Source organism: Lytechinus variegatus, chromosome 3, assembly GCF_018143015.1.
Source record: "Lytechinus variegatus isolate NC3 chromosome 3, Lvar_3.0, whole genome shotgun sequence".
Taxonomy (NCBI): domain Eukaryota; kingdom Metazoa; phylum Echinodermata; class Echinoidea; order Temnopleuroida; family Toxopneustidae; genus Lytechinus; species Lytechinus variegatus.
The window spans coordinates 38,203,200-38,218,848 of record NC_054742.1 but is presented as its reverse complement, the minus strand read 5'-3'; the positions used below and the strand labels follow the sequence as shown (position 1 = coordinate 38,218,848).

At 35.9% G+C, this 15,649-nt stretch overlaps 1 protein-coding gene across 1 annotated transcript in view; it reads right to left on the bottom strand.

Moving 5' to 3' along the window:
- Positions 1–2,222: 2,222 nt before the first annotated feature.
- The window catches only part of LOC121410954 (glutarate-semialdehyde dehydrogenase-like), a 25,849-nt gene continuing 12,422 nt past the window's right edge, over positions 2,223–15,649 (bottom strand). The window contains exons 2-10 of the mRNA XM_041603363.1: positions 14,879–15,430; positions 13,343–13,426; positions 12,780–12,950; positions 8,942–9,058; positions 8,421–8,564; positions 7,614–7,757; positions 5,745–5,900; positions 4,806–4,975; positions 2,223–4,274 (exon numbers count right to left, since the gene is read on the bottom strand). Of these exons, the coding sequence (XP_041459297.1) occupies positions 4,010–4,274; positions 4,806–4,975; positions 5,745–5,900; positions 7,614–7,757; positions 8,421–8,564; positions 8,942–9,058; positions 12,780–12,950; positions 13,343–13,426; positions 14,879–15,274 (1,647 nt within the window). The 5' untranslated portion in view covers positions 15,275–15,430 and the 3' untranslated portion in view covers positions 2,223–4,009. The remainder of the gene's footprint in view (positions 4,275–4,805; positions 4,976–5,744; positions 5,901–7,613; positions 7,758–8,420; positions 8,565–8,941; positions 9,059–12,779; positions 12,951–13,342; positions 13,427–14,878; positions 15,431–15,649) is intronic.

The following is a 15,649-nucleotide window of genomic DNA, read 5'->3' as shown; positions in this document are numbered from 1 at the left end:
AGTGATTAATAGGGCCTCCTTGGATAATAGCTACAAATTTACAGAATGTCAACGGTTTCTATACTTTTGATTATTGATGATACAAGTGTCGATCAATTCTGCCTTTATTGTCAATCGCTCAGATAAGTAATCATGAGGTCTATTATCATTCATTGATAACCATGTAACTATATAGTAATAACAGACATTAACAAATAACCCTTTACTATAAAAGACGGTAGAAAATAGTTTGATCAATGATTGACCTTTTACATAATTATGTTTAGGTTGTAATTCCTAATAATTATGGTTTCCAAATGGAGAAAGATTGTTTTTAAGATGAGTTTTCTAACAAGCAACAAGGGCAATGATATGGACCCCATAGACATCGTTTTTGGAAATATAAACCATATCATGAGGTAGTTAAATTTGTGCAAGGTTTTACGTTTTTACGCATCTACAAGTATGAGTACCTCTTAAACGCAATAATAATCTTACCATACGGCCTTTAACAATCGGTTGCAGAAAACATGTTACTTTGCAACTGGTACTTAACATGGTCGGGTAAACATGGTGTACATGTTCCTGGGGTGCTGTAATGTATCAATGCTTAAATAGAAAAGATGTGGTGGCTCACAAAAATTATATTCATTACAAGTGGAATGCCTCTGGCCGTCTCACCTGCATCACGCAGTTCAACATAGCAGCAGTGCTGACTTTCAGAACTACTATAACTTGCACAAGATGTTCAGTGATACTTGGTTACTCTTAATTCCACGTTTTATGAACTAGACCAATACACTTACAGGGATAGGATGGTAATTCCACAAATACCCCTAATGTGGCCAAAGTTCATTGACCTCACATGACCTTCGACCTTGATCATGTGACCTGAAACTTGCACAGGATATTCAGTGATACTTGATTACTCTTATGGCCAAGTTTCAAAAGTCAGATCAATGAACTTCCAAAGTTATGATGGTAATTCAACAGATAACCCCATTATGGCCAAAGTTCATTGACCTTTGACCTTGGTCATGTGACCTAAAATGCGCACAGGATGTTCAGTGATAATTGATTACTCTTATGTCCAAGTTTTATGAACTAGACCAATACACTTACAGAGATAGGATGGTAATTCCACAAACACCCCTAATGTGGCCAAAGTTCATTGACCTCACATGACCTTCGACCTTGATCATGTGACCTGAAACTTGCACAGGATATTCAGTGATACTTGATTACTATCATATTTCAAAACCTTAACCTCAGGTTAAGATTTCGATGTTGATTCCCCCAACATGGTCTAAGTTCATTGACCCTAAATGACCTTTGACCTTGGTCATGTGACATGAAACTCTAATAGGATGTTCAGTAATACTTGATTGACCTTATGGCCAAGTTTCATGAACTAGGTCCATATACTTTCTAAGTTATGATGTCATTTCAAAAACTTAACCTCAGGTTAAGATTAGATGTTGACGCCGCCGTTGCCGTCAGAAAAGCGGCGCCTATAGTCTCACTCTGCTATGCAGGTGAGACAAAAACACCCTATTGTTTATTGAGGAAATATTTGGAAAGCTTTGGTGCTCATTGGGTCTACCTATGGAAACATTCATCACATAAGGAATCCATGGGCCAAAATTAATTTCTGAGCTCTTCTGAGTAAATTATAATGATCTGATCTATGATAAACTATTGTTGCTATCGAAAAAGGTCCCTTATAAACCGTTGCTATGAATAAATGGATCAAAATTGTTGTGATACAAAGAAATATGCTTTAGATAAAAAATGTATGTGACATATTGCTTGTAAAACTGTTCCTTAAGTCAAATAAAGCTCGGTTACTAAGATACCTAATAACCGTTGCTATATTTAGGAAACTCACGTTGGCACCCCCTGCTAAAAATATTTAGGATAACTGACTCTACCTTCATGCCAATTTTCATGCTTGTACCATTTTTGAACATTTTTTCACCAATCACCTAGACTATGAAGTAATATCCAGTTTTTTTTACCTGGTTTAGAACCAAAAACTACAATATGAGATAAAATGTTCCGGATTTTGTAAACCATTGTGTCGACACAAAATGGGTAAGATATTCATCGAAATTAAAATATTAAATATTGGAATATACATGTACCACCATACTGTATTCAAAACAAACAAATGCATATTTTTAGTGATAAAACCATTTCAGTTATAATTGTAATTATTACAAATATCAGTTTTCAAAATGCAATCACAAATATAAAAATACAACAAAAATCCATGATATATTCTGTCACATTTACATCATTTCGTTCAATAATAAAATAATACTTTATGCGTTTTTATCATACGGTTTGGGGTAATAATACATGGACGCAGTGTACGGCATACGTTTCATATCATCTAGATGCATCGTATTACTTACGAACTCTTATTGGGTCTACTCTAGAGCAAACATCTACTTTACATTTGCTACGATCAATGGATTTAATCTACGATTTTACTTGCCACAAGAGGAACATCGAAGATGCCTATTATTTTTATGTTGACGTTCTATACAGTCATCTTGCAATGTGATTTCTGCGCGGTGATATATAAAAACGTAATAATTTAGTTGTACAGATCGCGTGATTCATGTATCGTAAGATATAAAAAAAAAACTACTGTGATTTTATGATTTTTGAAATGTGTAAAACTTCACGGTAAAGAAAATCGTTAAAGCATCTAAAACCATTAAACCGGCAAAAATCTTGCAATTATCGTGTACGTCACTATGGTCACATCAGAGAGTTCTCAAGTTTAGAGGGATACAATCAGATTATGGTGATCCAAAGATATTATCGTACACAACTTTTAAACGGGTTATGATGTTTTCGTCACATTTGTCCTACCATGACCGTCGTAGTCCGCAGTTATACAACTTCCGGAATGGTACGATAAACATTTCTTTGTAATAAAAGCATAATATATCAATGACAATAAATTTACAATACAAACGGCATATATAATACTGACATATAACATTACAACGCCTCTTTATTCGATAATTTACTTTTCCTCTTTATTCGATATTTTACCTTTCCTTTCCCCCCTTCATCTTCTCCATATTGTAAGTCTTTATCAACTTCATGTTTCCCCTTCCCAATGACTTGCATTCTAAATCCTTCCTTCTTCTTCTTCTTCTTCTTCTTCTCCTCCTCCTCCTTCTTCTTCCTCCTCTTCTTCTTTTTCTTCTCCTCCTCCTCCTTCTTCTTCTCCTATATCCTCTATATCCTTTATTACCTTAAAACCTCGAAAATGGCATACCAATGATGTTCGGACAATAGAATGACTATGCAATGTGTGAAATTAGTTAGTGCTGTTTATACCGGTAATTCACCAACCAAATAAAAACATGACACAATATATATATCTCACGCATTAGCAGAATTTAAAATAAAGAAGAGTGGCAAATTTGTAGTCCGTCGATACTAAAAAAAAATGCATTTCAACATAAAATTAATGCCACCCTACCGATTGACAAATAATGACCACTAAACTTAGAAAATAATGACAATATTGAAAAGTGCTTTGGACTAAAAGGTTGTACTATTTTTTTAATTGAGACGCAATTATATCACTATCAGTAAGAATCTGCTTCTCCTGAAATATTCTAAAATCATAAAGGATATCTTTCACGAATGCGACGTGTGAGTATTATTCACGAATCTTCCCTGAAGAAGGTAGATGGCTACCGAAAATTTATTAAGTCAATGAAGAACTTGTTCGCATTGAAAACTTGCAAAACTCGTGAATATTATCACTCGTTTCGCATTTCTGATATATGATCTCGTCAAGCCGCTTCCATTTCTTTGGTAATTGAGTACCTCATGAGTACTGGCTACAACCGTTTTAAAAAAGGAGCTGTACAGTCGCACGTGCTTTTAATAGGACTTCACATTATGCCAGTTTATCCTGAGAAGATAGATAAAAATAATGACATACATTCTAAATCACAGGCAGAATGATTCCAAATTATGGCATGGGATGTTGTTATGATTAGATCCCACCGAAGCACACATATTTGATTTCTTGGTATTCATCCATACCATACTTTGACCCCTCCCTACCCATTCCAGATTCCTTGATACCACCGAACGCTGATATATCAGTAGAGATGAGGCCTTCGTTGACGCCGACCATACCGACTTCGAGCTTCTCAGCGACACGCCAGATTTGACCAATGTTGTTGGAGTAGAAGTAGCCGGCGAGTCCGACCCGAGTGCTGTTGGCGATTGCAAGGACTTCCGCCTCTGTTTTGAACCTGTACAAAAGGAATAAAATTCATAGTCACGTTACCGTAACTCAATTATTGAGTCATTACAGTCTGCATGAAGTACTATATAAGAAATTAAATGCATTTCAGCTGTACAAATATTGACTATTTGTAATATTGTAATGATGTATTCTGGATCGCCCATATATGCATATATTTTCTCCAAAATCTGATTTAAATTACCTTTAATGTTCACATTGTAACGATCAGTTCAACATCGACTATCCTCGGATTCAGCGTGAAAAACATTACATTTGATATCCACTTAAATAAAACTTTACCAAGTAATTTCCCGAGGCTCTCATAAATGTAATGTGATATAATATATACAAAATATTATAGCACAGATATAAAATGTTGGTGCCTTAAATCATGTTGAATATACGTAGAACGGGTGTCTCATTGAAGAAAAACAAATGAAAAGCCAGACTTGAAATAAAAGTGCTTAACGAATGATCACACGAAATATACGTGATTAACTTGAGAAAATTGACAACAAAACTACCTCATGAAACTCACTTAATAATTGGAGCAAGAGGTCCAAATGTTTCTTCTCTACAAACTAGAGCATCGGTAGGTACATCACGGATCAATGTAGGTTCATAGAAACTACCACCTAGAGCATGCCGTTTTCCTCCTACTAGAACCTTCCCTCCGTGGGATATTGCGTCTTGTACATGTTCCTCCACCTTTGGAAGACAAAGTTAATGTATTAGAGTACCACCTGTGAAGATGAATTCATGTCCAACTAGTTAGCTTCATAATGAAAAATTAGGATGTAAATTCTAGAACAAAGAATATCAAACACTTGGGAAATCCACTCTAATATCATATCATTTTTTTGTTTTTATTTCATGACAAAGAACCAGAAAAGATTATGCCTATGAATATGTCTCCCTCTCACTTCTAAAAAGTTCCAGTTTTACATCCTGACAAAGCTTTCAGTGTGCACTTTTAAGCCGAGTATACCGGTGCTCATTTTACTTTGGAAAAGCAGCATTTTCCTAAAAAAATGTTTTTACATAAAAAACAGATGACAAGAAAATAGAGGGTTTTCGCTCTGAAATGGGGAAAATTGACCCCAAAATACTATATAAGCTATTAAAACGACTTTTATACATTTGGAAGCACAAGTCTTCGTGGGCTAAAAGGCAGCATATGCCCCCTGTGCCCCTCTGGATCTGCTTCCACATGCATCCCATCTTACGTTAGTTTCAATAATCAAGCTGTAAAATGTATTACTTCTACAGTGTTCCGGGAGAGATGGCAAATGTTTAACACTCAAATGAGTAGGTCTACTGTATTTCAATTTGTCAAAATATGATTTCTGCATCCTTTCCCGATAGACAAAAATTATAATCCGAAATATGTACCTCCAACATTTCAAAACTGTGTATCTTAAAACATCACATCTCATCGATTGCATGTTGTCTGTACTCTTACTTAAAAATCACCTACCTTTTCCATTCCTTTCACATTGATAAGAGGACCCTGTGTTGTATTGGAATCCATGCCATCGCCGACTACTAATTTCTCAACTTCAGCCGTCATTTTCTGACAAAACTCTTCATACACCTCCTCTTGTACAAAAATTCTGTTGGCACACACACAGGTCTAAAAGTGGTGGAAAATGGAAATTAGTTTAGAACTATAGGAGTCATGCAAATTTAGGTTAATATGATGTATGGAAAAAAAGACATATAAAAATGTATAATGTTTTGGTCTTCTACTTCTAATTACATAAATCTTGAATATCTAATAAATATGATCTAAAACACGAACAGGGTCCTGATTGTGCCTATGAAATAAGGCCTATTTCATGGGGACTTTGGACGGATGTGAAAGCTCATACAAGTGATTCATATATTTGTAAATGCCGTTTGACATAAAGTGTCATGTCATGCATCTAATATTATTAAAGATTTTACCCCGCGCCAACAAATAGGCAGTCTTATACTGTTGACACTTAAATTAACAAAAGTTTGTATGACTGTTAATAAATATCACTCGAATATACGAAAATTCGTCTCTACCTAAATCATGGATATTTAGCAAGTAACATGAGAAAATTGACAAGATACGAATGAAGGATTGACGATATTTCAGTTATATTCACTTCTAAAGATAAGTTTATATGAATTTCACGAGTTCCATTAGATTAATCCGATAATGACGTGAAAGATGACTTATAACGCTCTAAAAACTCTGTCTCATACTGCCATCTACTAACGATACCGTCTGTGGGACAGCTTCGTACGTAGAATTCAGTTCAGGGATGGGGTAACGGAGATTGCTGCGAGTGTGAGGTTAATCCTCGTTCGCAGGGACAAAACTGAATTTGAAAATTTGGATTGATGACCGTTATCGAGCTTTAGGTTTTGGTAGGATACCAAGACCATTACTCTGGCGAAAATTGCTTCAATGGAAAATCGGCACATTAAGCCAAACATAACACCTAACTTCCAAAACTGAATAAACCCTTCTCCTCATCTTTACATTATTCTGAATAATAAACTCTATTACAATCCTAACTCTAACCCTATGTTCTCCGATATATTAAGTCCGGAGCATATGTCTTGTGATCTTTGAAAGAGGCTTGTTAAAATCATTATCAAGTTCTGAGCTCTATAATGAGCGGAAGCAGATAACTTTTTGAGATCTCGGCCGTCCACCGCGAGATCGCGATGAAAAAGGATTCCTGCATTATCCACAAAGTCATCTATCACTTTCTCTAATTGATTGAATAATTACTAAATAAAGCTCCAGATAATTATACTTGCTTTGGTTTCAAGTACTCTTCTTTACAAATATACATGGAAAAAATGGAATCAAATTCAATTTATTATTTATTCAATTCTTTGTCTTTCAACTTTTTTTCGTTGAAATTTTTCGGCACCAATATATAACCAGGATAAAACTCTTTGAGATTGATCGGTTTCTTTTAAATCCCGTGATACGATTACAAATATATATAACCGCGCGTAATGGCGTACTGTTTGTTTGTGTGGGGTTTTTTTTCTTTTTTTTTTACAGACGTGTAATACAATTGGATATGACTATGCACGAGATGCACGAGGTGGTACAGAAAAAGGTGACAGCGTAAAGTTGCGAAACGTCTGGGGTGGATTTTCCTCCTGTCCAGCCTTTTAAGGATTAAAATATGTCCACGTTCAAATTGAACCTGCGGCCGTCTTAAAGTGGCCAACAACATTATTGAACGAAACAGACGGTACCGTTAGATACGCCAGTCAGCACAACAGTGGGCCTATATGTAAAATTTGAAGAAAAAAAATTGTACATGGACAATTAAATTTTGTTTATTCAGACCTGTCCGGATCCGCGGAATTTAGAGACCATGGCGCCTGCAACAGCGGCGTCTACATCAGCTGAATTGAATACAATAAATGGTGCATTACCACCGAGTTCCATGGAAACACGTTTAACTGTATCAGCTGATTGTTTGAGAAGGATCTGAAAAACAAAAACACGTAAATATACAATCACTAACCATGAAAGAGGATGGTTACAGTAAATACAAATTTTCCTACTGGCAAACAAGGTATCCCAGAATAAATGAAAAGTCCCATTTCACAAGAAATTAGCTCATGGGTGGCAATTGTGACCTAAAGGTGATTTCATTTATTTTTTCCCTATATAATACGAATACTGTATAGTTACAAAACTAATCAAGCTTTTGTTAATACTCTTTCTTCTGTTTTTTTTTGTCATTTCAAGAATTTTACTTTACATCACTTCAAAAACAATAGCGGCGGTGACCATAAAAATCCCCTGTAGTACCGTCTGCCTCGGCCCCACGTTTCATTGGTTCTAAAACGAAAAGGCAAAACGTGTCAAGAACAGACCAGTAACATGCCAACCATGGCTGAAATAAACGTTGTGTTATTTCTCAATCTGATTAAATCATACACAAAATGCTAACTGTTCGACTCAACTCCAGATCTTAAATTTTCTTTAAAAATGTTAAATGTTGTATCAATTAAAAAAAAAATTGCCAGTTTTTGTTAGAATGATTTCACTTCATTTGGCGTTATATTGGTTAGCTGCGTTGTATAGACTTCCGTTTGTTCTTGAGCGAGCGTCATACAAAAAGAGAAAGGGAGAAAATAAACAAACCTTTCCTGTTTGTGTTGAACCAGTGAAAGATATCTTAGCCACCAAAGGACTTTCACACATGATTTTCCCTACATCTGCAGCATGGGAGCGAGAACACGGTACAACGTTGAACACACCAGCCGGTACTCCCGCTTGGTTGGCCAACTAGAGCATTAGACAATAAATAAAAAATCGTATGCTTAATATATTAACGTTAGTTGATATTAGGCCTATATCAAAATTTATAGTTATAACCTTGATATATTGTCCGTTTTGTTCACTTAGAGCATAATTCATAAAAAAGTACATCCAAGAAAGATAATTGGTCTGGCTCATCTTCAAACTCTGTGTAGGTAGTTTGGTATGTTTCTGAGGCTTTTTTAACATATAGACACGCATCCAATAATGAACAGCCAGATCAGTAACTTAAAACGATCAAATTTAATCAGTATTCACAGGATGATTGCTATTTACAATGAATCAAACACAATTGTATTTTACATTAAGAACATGTATCAAGACATGTTGTAAATCAGGTATACCTCACACAATGCAAGGGCCGACAGAGGAGTATCTTCTGCTGGTTTGACTACCACTGTGCATCCAGCTGCAATCGCTGCAGCAGCTTTCCGTGTGATCATTGCAGCGGGAAAATTCCACTGAAATGAGAAATTATTTCAATAAAATACAATCAGAAGCTAACATACATCAAGACTATGACTACAAGAACGAGATTGTCTTAAGTTACTGGTTAAGAGTAACATGCATCGCATAACTTACATGGACAATTTTTTTAATGGGGTGCTGAGGTCACACCATTGACTCAACCCTCTACGAATCCCAAGGGTTTTGGGGGATTTTAATGAGAGTGACTTCAATCGGTAAATCATGGAATAAAATCAGTTCGATTATTAATCAGCTTTGTGCGTCACGGTCCGTGACAAATGTATCTTTTAGGTTAAGAGGCTTAACCAAATTATTCGTATCTCAAGTTGTTGGTTTAAATGGTTCATAGCAAAATCATGAAATGGTAATCTATTGGAATCATAATATTTTCAACAGGTTGAATATCACTTGGGGGATGTACGTCCACGATACGTTCATAGTGGCGATTGAGAAGCATATTGATTAATATTCGATTGAGAAAATACTCGACGAGGTCAATTTATTTGGGGGAAAAAATAGCAAAAAAAAAAATGAATCACATCTCAATTTATATCTCGTTCATCCGTGATACTAAAGATAAATTGATTTTCATATGAATAGGAAACCATGACAAACGAACGCATTTATTAAACTTACAGAAGCATGTCATATCGTTTGGTCACTTAACATTTACAGGCCTCACAATTTCTGTTCTTTTCCTAAATAATCCATCCGTGACAAGCTGACCGCATTCAGTAGTCAAAATTTTGTTACAAATGATGATGTCTATATCAAAATAATTGTATCGTATTCATGAACTGCTTAAATCGGCTTAAACTGCAAAATAAATGAATAAACTCAACGATGTAAACAAAAAGAAATCAGTAAACATTTGACAGAAAATGATCCTATAAAAAATCACAGTTAAAAAAAACTACGTCCAGAGGTATTTTCGATTTCATGCAAGTCATTTTAAAGAACATATTATGTTTCAAAGGTCGATGAAAACACACATTCAAGAAACTGACAATGCCAAGTAATAGGTCATAATAATTTCAAAAGATCAAACGTTTACTCCAATCAAATATTGTTAAGCAAACAAATCAAATACAAGTATGCAGACCGTAAAATAGTTTTAATTCTCGTCTGATGTAGCATACACTATTTTAATTTGCAGATTTGGCAATGGACTGATGTAGAAAAATATTTATTGAATCACAAAAGATCCATCTAGATGACAATTCCACATGACCCGGGAGAAATCAATCTCAAGCTGTCTCGTAAGGAAAAAATAAAACATTTCAAAGGTCATAAGATACAAAACTAAAGGAATGGTGAATGAATGATGCCATCGGTATTCTTATTTGCGTACTGGCCAGGAAAAGCAACTGTTATGTGAAAGTAAATGTATATATTTTTTTATCTTACATCCGATTTTGATGAAAATTGTCAGGGTTACATGCTTATTTTACTCTCTATTTGATAACTTTGTTGCATTCTAATCAACTTTTGGCTTCGTATGGACTAAAATTGATCCATTAAATAGTCCTTCAGTTGATCTGTCAAACAATTCTTTATCACGAGGAGTAAATGCGCCAACTTTTAAAATGCAGAGTGATACAATATCGACAGCTAGTGTGTGAATATATCGCGTTGAATTAACGCAGGAATAAGAGAGACGTCTCGTGTGCACTTGGGTCTTAATTCATCTTCATTCATCGATGAGAAAAAACTTAAACAAGCTGCATCAGTTCCAATAAGGATATAATATCGAGAGAAAGAAACAAATGACGAGTATGCACTGTGCAATTACCCCGGGCAATTACCTATCAAAGTTCATTTCTTTGTTCACATTGTTATAGGTGCGCAGTTGGATATAATATTCAGTTATTCATTGATGAAATGGGAATAAAGGTGTATAAAATTCGGAAATAAAAAAGCTATCTTTGCTCAAGTTGATTTGTTTTGAAAACGATAACCTTTCACATACATGAGCTTAATAGACCGAAAGTGACTTTATCAAATAGGTGAAATAAATGTGCTTTGTCATTGACAAATTCTGAATAGGACCTATAAGTTATACTGCAGAAATTCTTTACAAGTTCGATTTTGAAACATGGAAGCCGAATGGATTTTCGTTTGAAAATAAAAATGGTAACAAACTGATGGGATCAGGTCACTTTCTTACTGAGAATGAAACAGACCACTGCGATCAGTGGGGCAAAGAGCCAAAATATCTTGAGGGGGCACAAAATGGCGAAGTGGGCAAAAATTTGATAATAATAGAAATATTTTCTTTTAAAATGAAAAGTCGTGAAGGGGCAAAATTTATGAAGTTTTCACATTAAATATTATTTTGTGATAGAGTTTGAAGTGTTGATTTTTTATCTTTTCCCCTGTATCATCTCCCCTTTCCCCTTTTCTTAGTTTTTTCTGGGCAGTGGAACCTTTGGACCAAATCTATACGCCAGTGCCTGAAATATATAAAAATATTGCATGTAAATGGTCATATTTAGCCTAACTTGAAAGCCTTTCAAGGTTGTATTGGTTTTCTGATCTTTTTGCCCTATCATGCAAACTAGTAGGCCTCTGCAGTGAGGGAGACGTCAAATGCTATCTGTGAATTGTCATACGGGGGGTGTCTCTCTGACTAAATATGGATCAATCAGCCCCTGATATTACGTCATATGATGACATTTATTTCATCAAGAATACTGTTTTGAACTATATGAACTCTTATTGGAACAAAGTTATTTATTTTTTTCACAGACCTTTCACATATCAATCATTGTGAAAATACGACATTTTGCAATCACTGATCGTAAAGGTTCTATTTCATCTTGTATCTAGTGACTGTAAGCATGACTTTGATTTATAATTGAAGTTGTTGGCAAATATCACAATTTTATTTTCAGCATAATGTTCGATCGTCTCCTACTAAGGCATTAATGTGGGAAGGGGTGGTTCCTATTGTAATATCTTTGTTACTGTGCTGATTATTTAAGATCTCCTATTTATACCCTTTTATTTTGATAGTGTTTCTCATAAATTAAAATGGCATCATATCAATCCGTTTTCTAGTTTGGAAGGGACACAAATTTCGTCTGAAGCTTAACTGATTTGGATATTCATCATGAGCGAACGGAGCAAACGATTAAAAAAGGAATTATCTAATCATCAGCTAAACCATATGTACATTATTAGACCGCTTACTTTACCTACTTGTCTGCTTTTGAAAGTCATCTCGCATCCATAAATGTCCTAATTGCACACTTTACAAGACGAGCGAGGGAAAAATATGCTGGCTATTTTATGGGATTATTATGTTGAGAATCCAAATTTCAGAATCTGCTAGCTTGTAAAAAATATCACAATCCAGTTCAAACTCGAGAGATATCCAAGAATGAATTGTTTGCAAAACAGGGAAGCGTTTCTTCAACATTTTCGTCCAACAAGTTGTCAACTCTGACAACTTTCCTTCATCATGATTAGCTGACATACAATGTTACCGTAGTAACTGTCGGATAAAACAATACTTGCAGAATAGGCCTATGGATTATTAGCAAAATTTACACAAGGAAGGAAAAATAATCCAGTAGGATATTATGTTCGGCTAGAAATAAAGGGTACCAGTACATGAATTTCAGTTACCAGTACATTGCATTATGTGGGATAATCTGAACCGTGACAAGACTATGATAGTGACGGAGGGTATGTTTTTCTTCTTATACTCACAGGTGTAATCATTGCTGCTACTCCGACAGGTTGTCTGATAAATATCATCCTTTTAGTCTTGACAGGTGACGAGACCACATCACCATATGCTCGACGAGCTTCCTCAGAGAACCATTCGTTAAAAGATGCTGCGTAGCCAATCTCACCCATCGCTTCTGATAAAGGCTTGCCCTGAAATCCATTGAAATTTGTAGATAATAAAATCAAACTTACTGTTTTTTTAATCTTCCCACAAGCATAATTATATAGTCCACTGATATACACAGTAAAAAATAGCACACTGTTAAAGCCTGTCAATCTAATAACAAGTTGTTCAAACTTTTGTGTAACTTAAAAAAAAACTTGTTTAAAAGTGTTGTTTACAAAGTTTAAACAATAGTATAGAGTGACGGGCTTAAAATTTTAAACATCGTTTTTACAGTGTGGGATGTCCATGGACTATCCAAACTTTCGTCCAAGTTTACGTGCGTCTCCAAATCATATTTAAAGAAGTATAATCTGGGATATTTCAAGCAATATTGAATAAAAAAAATACATAATACGACTGGTGTAGAATGACTTACGTTTTCTGATGTCAAAATTTTGGCTAATTCTTCTTGATTCTGCGTCATCAGTTCTGCCCATCGTCGCAGAATTAGCGCCCTTTCCTGAAAATCATATCGAACAAAACATTTTCATATCACATCGGAATAATTCCGATGGACAAAAGGAAAAAGGTACATTTTTTCCAAATAGCAATTTACGAGAAGGGTGCTTTGGGGTGTAATTTCGAGTAAAATCGCTTTGAGTCCCCATTTATTTCTTTCTTTTTTTCTATAGACCTCTCCTTTTCTCGACTCACAAGAGGTTTAATATATGATATTAGTAATTGTCACACTAAAATATGACGATCGCCGTGAATATAAAAACTAAATGATGGGTGTATCTGAACGTGTTATCCTGATGTGCTAAGGGACCATCAACTTTGGTATTACATCAAAGTCCGTATCACAAAATTACGTTTATTTTTTTTTCATTTTAAAGGGGTCAAAATTTTAGCTCGCTCGCTTCGCTTTCTCTCAACAGGAATATTGCCACATACGTCATGCTCTTTCCCTGAGATGTTTTGGCCCATTACCGATGTCACTGGCCACTTGTGCAATTAAAACCTGATCATTTTTACCCAAGTTACCGTATAAGACTCTTTGCATTGAGAATCTAGTGAAATGGGCATACAAGAGACTAAATGATAGCCCAGGGGAAAGAGGGATGGGGGAGGAGATGAGGGCCGATGAAGTGGCTGTAGTCCCTTCCCCTCCCCCCCCCCCCCCCCGGTTATCTACGCCCTGGTTGTCGTTTAACAAATATCGTCACCTAGCTAATTTTCTTAATATTGACTGGCTGAAAAGCTGTTTCTATATTATATTAGAAACTATTATTCACATTTACAATATCTAGAATATTTCGGTTGATTCATCAATACGTTTATGCATGGTGATCGGTATGCCTGCAAAAAAACTTGGCATATTGCCCAAACTTATTGTGTTGAAGAAAAACTGAAGCGAGGTATGATAATCTACGTGGAACTTTCCCATATAAATAAGGAGTCCAAAGTCCACTCATTTTGTGAGCTATAGATTGGAAACAAATAGCGTAATGAAACAAACGATTTAATCTTGCCTCCCCCCCGCCATTAAAAAATAATTAAAATAATACAACAGTGCACAGTTATATTCGAGTGTCTCCACACCTACTAAAAGCAATATTTACATTCAAATTTATACCACAATTTCTGAATTTTGGAAAAAAAGTGAACTTAATTTTTGAGTGGGGGGGGGGGGGGGAACGTACCATGTGATCGAGTTCGTTTCTGTTTACGTACTAGAATCAATTTGCCATATCATCCTCTATCCCGAGGGTAAAACGCGTAATTATAGTAACAATAATGGTCCACTTGTATCTTATCCCCTACTGCACTGAATACATGGTATTATACGCTGGTTGTATGAGCAGCCAAAAAGGCGCTTAAGTATTAATCCTCCCGGGAAGCCACTCACTTCACCTGGGTCGAGAGCAGCGCAACATGGGTAAATCTATTGAGAAAAAAACGGTTAGCAAACCTTGGAAGTGGAGTCTCTCCAAGGACCGTAGAATGCATCATTAGCGACTCTGATGGCTTCCTCCATATCAGAGGCATCACCGTCGGCAACGGTTGCGATGGTGGATCCATTGGCCGGATTTGTAACTTGGTAGGTTGCGCCAGACTTGGCAGCCACCCACGTACCGTTGATGAAGGCTTGTTCGCGGAAAAGCGAGCTATGGGTGGAAGACGTCGACATCTTACACCACTGCATGTAAACCAATGAAGATCCCCGGGCGTGTAACTTGGATGTAGGTGTATCCACAACCCATATGAAACGCGCTGAATTTGATACACCGCTGTCATTTCCGCGACCAAGAAGTCTAATTCGGAGAGCGCCCGCTCCTGGTAATCTACGTCCAAGTCGATGAGCCATGATGATGGTCTGAGAAACGGTCTTCTCTATGTTTGCGTGAACATGTATATCGATGTGGTGTGCTTTTTTTCAAAGCAGGATTTTGTCTCCCCTCTGAAAACCTTTATCGGACCTCACGTTAGATGAAATTGAGGATCAACTCGTAAAGGACAGTCCCTAAAGAGAGAACAAAATAATAATTTATCAGTATAGAGGCCCCATTCTCAATGTTGCCAAACTTGATGTTTTTAAAGGTCAAGTCCACCTCCGAAAAATGTTGATTTGAATCAACAGAGAAAAATCAGACAAGCACAATGCTGAAAATTTCATCTAAATCGGATGTAAAATAAAAAAGTTATGACATTTCAAAGTTTCGCTTATTTTCAACAAAATAGT